This window comes from Pygoscelis adeliae, unplaced genomic scaffold (genome assembly GCF_000699105.1).
Source record: "Pygoscelis adeliae isolate BGI_AS28 unplaced genomic scaffold, ASM69910v1 Scaffold445, whole genome shotgun sequence".
In the NCBI taxonomy this organism is placed as follows: domain Eukaryota; kingdom Metazoa; phylum Chordata; class Aves; order Sphenisciformes; family Spheniscidae; genus Pygoscelis; species Pygoscelis adeliae.
The window spans coordinates 990,739-996,723 of NW_008824894.1; the positions used below are offsets into that span (position 1 = coordinate 990,739).

The following is a 5,985-nucleotide window of genomic DNA, read 5'->3' on the forward strand; positions in this document are numbered from 1 at the left end:
GGGGGTGCCCCCCTGTTCCACGTCCTGCGTTTTAACTTGGCCCCAGCGCAGAGGAGAGCACGGCTGCCTGCCCCGGCGGCGTGGCCAGCAGCGCAGCCGGCCTCTCCTCCAGGAGGCCCCACGCTCCCTTTCAGCGGCTCCTCTTTGCTGCATCCCAGTTTCTTAGAGCTGCTGAAACCGCACGGAGGAGCAGCAAGGTCTCCACCGAAAATGCTGACTTAAAGAAGAGGGCTTTGCAGCAGCTCTCCCAAGCACTGGTGACAGCAAGCCCTGGCTGAAAAGCGTTAAGACCAGGGCTGGCTCTTCCGCTGTGAAATGCTGCTTTCCCGGATCATACCTGCCTTGCTCCAGGTGTGTTTCCACCTGTTCTGCTGTAACTGTGGGTCCATAACGCAGGAATACTGGTGCCTACTGCATTTACTGCTGTGCCACAAGCAAGGCAGGGCTGACAAGGTGAGCACAGCGCAGAAGGACGAGGGACAAGTGGAAGGTGCAGCAACGAAACTGGGCATACAGGAGTTAAGGCAACATCACAGAAAAAGCATGTTCCTAAGGAGGAAACAGGCTGGGCCCTGGACATTCAGCAGCAGCACCGCAGGCTGGGTGTTCCACCTGCTGTGGCGGCCAGCTCAGTCACAGGTCTACAAGCATCTAGGAAGTTCATCTATAGCTCTGCCTCTCTGGGGGTACTCTGGGGCAGTCCGTAAGTCTCCCTGCGGAGGGGCTCAAGCTCAGTCATCCTTTTATTCTGCATCGCGCTTTATTAGCCAAGTGGAAACTCTCTCTGTGATGCTCCCTTTCATTTTGCACCAGCTGGTACTTGAGCCATCTGACTTCCAGCTTGGCCTGTCTGCACAGGGTATTCACAGCTTGAGTGGGGAAGCAGAGGAACACGTGGCGCCCACTTGCCTCCCATGGAATCTTGTATGCAGTGGCAGAACCGCTAGAAAGCCTAAAGGGTCGGGATACTCAGGCTTTCCTCCTTCCCTTCTCTTTAAATCTCTGAAAACTGGTAGCATAGGGTCCTAGAATAACTTTCGTGGTGTTGCTCAGGAACCACAGGTGACAAGGAGGAACAGGCCGATACGCTTCCCAGTCCCGCACCCAAACCAGCCTCAAAGACAGGTTTGCAGCACACCTCGAGCACACTCACTACAGGCAGCAAGGACCCAATGGCCACTGCCAGAGGCAAGAGATGTACCCCGTCCAAACGGCTGGGATTAGCCACAGCTCTCTGCCAGAGAAGCAGTTTATTATGTAAAGAGGGAAGAAGAGTAACCATCTGACATACCTATAGGGTCATACCCTGCTACCAGCCGAAAGCCTAACACTAAAAACGCTTTAACATTACTAGCACCTTTGGCAGCCTCTGCATCGATACCGAAATGCTTTTCCTGCATCACCTGCATGTCCAGGATTCCTCAGGAGACGATAAGCCCACCTTAATTGTCCTCCTCTTACCAGCACTCCCCCAGTATACCCCAAGGTAGAATACAGTACGATAGTAACCCACCCAAATCCATTCCATCCCCTCCAGCCTGTTGCTCCCACTGCAGCCCCGTAGAAGTGGTAGGGGCAGCTTGCATGCTTTGTGCAGTTTTCTGGCTTGGGACAGGACTCGGGCTCTGGGAGAAAAGTAGAGAGGCAAGGAAGCCACGCTTCCTTGTTATAGCCACATTGGCTATAAAGAAATCATAGGAAGCAGTAGACACAATCTTCCCTTTGCTGCCGTTCTGGGGCTGGCTCCCAAGACTGTGCCTGAAGGAAAGGTTAACCGTCCTTCTAGATGACGGGCTGTAATCCACCTTCCGTCTGATCAGAGCGTTGGTCCCTTCTGCCCTTTTAAGTCTACAACCTTCATTCACCCCTTTCCCCCGTGGGCCCAGGGAAGAGAGGTGCTGCGTTGCCCTCGACACAGCACAGTGCCTGCTCGCGCCTGGCCCGGTGCTTGGGGCTGTACCAACCGGCAGGAAGGGTCGAGCAGGGCCACCCTCTCTGCTTGCTGCTACCACAACCCTGGCCAGGTTCCTTCCCTCACAAATATTGGAGTTTGAGGGGCAGAAGGGACGACTGCTCCGAGACCCCATACTTCGCTGCTGTTTCTTGCTCATAAATTTGAGTCAGACTTGGGAAATTCTCCAGACCAGAACAGCAAGGGTCTTCCTCCTCTGCAAAAGCGTAGTCATCTGGATGCGTTTCACCAAGCAAGGCCTTGTTGTTGGACAGGCATCAGGCATTCTCAAGTCCTCCCTGAACCTCTTGTGTGTCAAGCAGGGACTGACTTTCCTCCTGGGTCTCAGGCAGGACCAGCTATGTGAGATGGGACAGGATCAGAGCCACAAGCCAGACCAGATGACTCAGTGTTTCCCTTTAGTCTTGTATTCTGAAGAACTAGGAATGCAACTGCATGAAGCAGCCCCAAACTTTTTTCTAGGCGTTTTCCCCTTCTAGCCATTACCAGTGCAACACCATCAAAGAAACAGGAAGAAATGGTCTAGAAAATGCCAGAGAGACATAACTCTGCCAACGGAAGGTGACACAGGGCTGCTGTGCCAGATTTCACTAGCCCAGGGCCTCTGCTGGGAGAAATGCTGTCTGGGAGGGACAACCAGTCCACCACAACACAGCCGGATTGCGCAAGCTGAAGCAGAGCAGCCACTGTCAACAGGTATCAACACTGCAGTCCAAGAAGGAGGTACAGCCTGATGCAAGGCAAGGTGCTGAGGAAGAGTCCTGCTGCCACGCAGTAGCCCAGCACCTGGGTACAAAACCCTGCTTGAGTCTAGGGGAATGGTACAGAAGGTGGCTTTCTCCGGAGGAGGTTGTCCTTGACTTCAGCTCTGCTGCCGGCTGTCCCGGGAGCAGTGCAAAGAGCAAGGGGAGCATCACGGACCATAGTGACACTGAAACATATCTATGTTTCAGATTCTATGAGCAGATTCTGTCTATGGAGAGCACAAAGAGGTGTCAGAGGGAAAAGGGAGCACTCACTACCCCTCCACCTGCCCAACCACCCAAGCCAGGCTCGCAGCAAAGGAGGGACAACAAGAACAGTTCACGGTTCCCCAAACCAGACAGAGCAGAGAGAAGGGGCGGCTGGCAAAGGAAGAAACAGAGTGTGGTCCAGAGATTTACACCATCTGTCTCTCAAAGTCAAGGCAGATGGGAGATGGGGCAGAGGCACTTCGGTCCCTTCTGAGAGGTGCTTTAGGGCCCAGCCTCTAACGTAGTGCGCAGCACTGCATTTGTGTGGCAGCATCTGCTCTAGCTAATAGAGACAGCAACAAGACACAAGCTCTGACAGCAGATGCAAGATGGGGCAAGAGGGATCCAGGCCTGGTTCAAACCTCTGAGACCAAAAGGCATTCTGAAACCTCTTAAAAAAATCCTATTAGAAACCATTTCTGCATGGGACACCACAAACACTGCCCGAGTCCTAGAAGTATCCAAAGCTTCTGGACAAACGATGCCCTTGATGAAGCTCTGATGATGGTATCACCCCTGCCCAACAGAGAACAGCAATGCCAGGGACAGTTTGCACCAACCCCACTACAGGTTAAAGACCCTCTTCTACAGCGCTGCACCGCCTCACAGCTGCTGCAAGCCAAGAGCCAGGTATGGGGGGCACCAACATTCAGAGTGAGCGTTTTTCCTTAGACAAAAAAGAAAGGGCATGGAGGAGACTGAGGTTCAGCACAGCCAGACTACAGCAGTCTGGTCAGTTCTTCTTGCTGCTGGGGCTCTTGTTAGTGAACAGACTGACTTTGCTGGCAGATGCCACGGACAGAGAAGGAGACTCCAGCTTCACCTTATCCAACAAAGTCTTCTTTATGGCTGCTGGGGAGATCTTCTCTTGGTCTGCCAGATGCTGCAGCTCCCTGCAATGGGGTGGTGGGAGAGAAAGACATAGAAAAGGAAGAGACAGGGAGTTGGGGGGGAAGTTTTGCAGGCTCTTTAGGACTTCCTAGATGCTCACCTTGTCCGGATGCAGGAAGCCTCCACAGCATTGATTAGGAGTGAGCGAAAGCCACCGCTCTCCAGGAAGTGCAGGGCATGGATGGTGGCTCCCCCGGGCGAGCAGACGTTGTCCTTCAGCTGACCGGGATGCTGCTCAGATTCTAACAGCATTTTGGCAGCACCCTGTAGCGAGGAAGACAAAACAGCTGCCAGAGCTCTGACTGAGGAACTGACTGTCAAATGCTCCTGTTCTCCACTGCATAGAGCAGCACCTAACACTCACAGTGGGCAAAACTGGGCTCCTGCCCGAGAGCCATTAGCAGGCTGCCAAAACACTTTTCAGAGCTGAAAAAGCCTGCAGAGGAGTCACGGTTCCCCAGGCCCCAGCTCCCACACCACCACCAGCGCCAGCAGATTGCTGCAGACACTTCCTACGTCCCGTCACCGGGAACCTGCGTGCAGTCAAACCAAACACGTTTTTTAAAGTAGATTCAGTAAGAGGCCTGAGATCGTTTCAAACGGTGAGAATACTCTGCACAGAGCAGGCACAGCCTCAACGTGTCCTGGAAGAGGAAATACTGACCAGCAAAGCCTGTGCTCCAAGTCGAACAGCCAGCCTGCGGGGAAGTCCCATTTTCACTCCCCCATCCGCCAGAGCATCCAGAGCAGTGAACGCCTGAGACCAGACAGAGGAAGAGGTGACTGAAAGTCTCTACTCCAAGACCGATATTCTCAGGGAAGAGAGAATCCAGGGCTCCAGGATCACACCATGACTCCTATTTCTTACAGACTTGACAAAAGCCTCCCCCTTTACCGCATGGGTGCCATGCCAGGCTTCCCTCCCACTAGTTCCAGCTCAGGAGCGGGGGGAATGGGAGAAATTCAGCTTCTGGGTCGTACTAACTACAGGCCCACGTTTTGCAACGTGGACGCTGCACGCTGGCTATGGACTTCAGACTCATCCGACTGGTAGTGGACTTTTGTTGTTGACCCAAACTGGTTATAAACTGGATACCTGGATTACATGTCCCATCGCGAATGTGAGTGATGAGAAAAACAAGGAATGACAACCTGAAGTTGCACAGACTTTCACTGCATGCAACGCCTACTGCTCTCCCCAAGACTGTCACAAGTTGAGGAAGCAGCACATACATACGCAGGGCCACTGCCACTGAGCCCCGTTACAGCATCTATCAGGTCCTCTTCCACCTCGGTGCAGAAGCCTACGCTGGCCATCAGTTGTTCCAAGAGCTTCCCATCCTCCACATCCGCATGAGTCCCAGTGGCATAGACTGTAGCACCTTCCCGGACAACCACAGGGGTGTTGGTCATGCACCTGATCACTTTTGGTGTGGGACAGAAGGTAGAGAGTTTCTTAGGGCAGAAAATTATTGGAGATAGAAAGAGAATGGGAGAAGGAGAAGGAGAGAGAGCGGGAGAGAGAAAAATGAGCTTTAGTGCGTATTTGGCATACCAAATAGCCTGTCTAGGAAGGGACTCCCCAGGGGCAAGAACAACACAAGCAGAGGGAAAAGGGAGACTCCTGTATTCCAAATTCCCCGCTTCGAGGACAAAGCGGCCAAAACTTAAATGTGAAGTCTTCAGTAGTACCAGCAAATAAAAAGCTGGGCAGTGCTGCTATTGGGAACAATATCCTGAACGCCTCATTCCCACATCAACTCACAAGTCTCCAAAACAGCTCCTGCAGACGCTTAGCACAAAGTCTGCAGAGACTCAGGGGAGATGACCCACCTCTGCTGAGAGAAGGAAGACCTGATAGCACCTCATGTAATAAAGGAGCTGGCATAAAGACTCTTACAGCTTTTTCTGATGAGGACAGGCAAAGGTGACCCAAAGCAACCAGCTGGCTGCAGCATGAATTTAGTCCTGGGGAGCACAAGTAACGCCCGTCCCCCGCATCAACTCCTGGGGGGCTGGAGCAGCGGGACCAGCTCAAGGCCGGCTCCCGCACGCTCCCGCCCTGCGGCAGACGCCTCCCGGGCAGCGGGTGTCCGCAACGGGGCGGCT

The 5,985-nt window shown here is 53.4% G+C and overlaps 1 protein-coding gene across 1 annotated transcript; it reads right to left on the minus strand.

Annotated features, from left to right (window-relative positions):
• Positions 1-3,118: 3,118 nt before the first annotated feature.
• PYCR1 (pyrroline-5-carboxylate reductase 1) lies at positions 3,119-5,745 on the minus strand. The gene is made up of 5 exons (XM_009324603.1): positions 5,710-5,745; positions 5,110-5,331; positions 4,541-4,633; positions 3,977-4,140; positions 3,119-3,878 (listed from the first exon to the last, which is right to left on the minus strand). Exons 1-5 carry the CDS (start codon positions 5,743-5,745, stop codon positions 3,719-3,721), a joined length of 675 nt encoding a protein of 224 aa, XP_009322878.1. The 3' UTR covers positions 3,119-3,718.
• Between the last annotated feature and the right edge of the window lie 240 nt (positions 5,746-5,985).

What these genes read in the sequence shown, in the direction of transcription:
- PYCR1 (XM_009324603.1), bottom strand. Translation starts at nt 5,745, where the DNA reads ATGAGGTGCTATCAGGTCTTCCTTCTCTCAGCAGAG. An exon ending in TCTTCCTTCTCTCAGCAGAG is followed by an intron (nt 5,332 to 5,709) that starts GTGGGTCATCTC and finishes TTCTGCCCTAAG; the next exon opens with AAACTCTCTACCTTCTGTCC. An exon ending in GCTTCCTGCATCCGGACAAG is followed by an intron (nt 3,879 to 3,976) that starts GTGAGCATCTAG and finishes ACCCCATTGCAG; the next exon opens with GGAGCTGCAGCATCTGGCAG.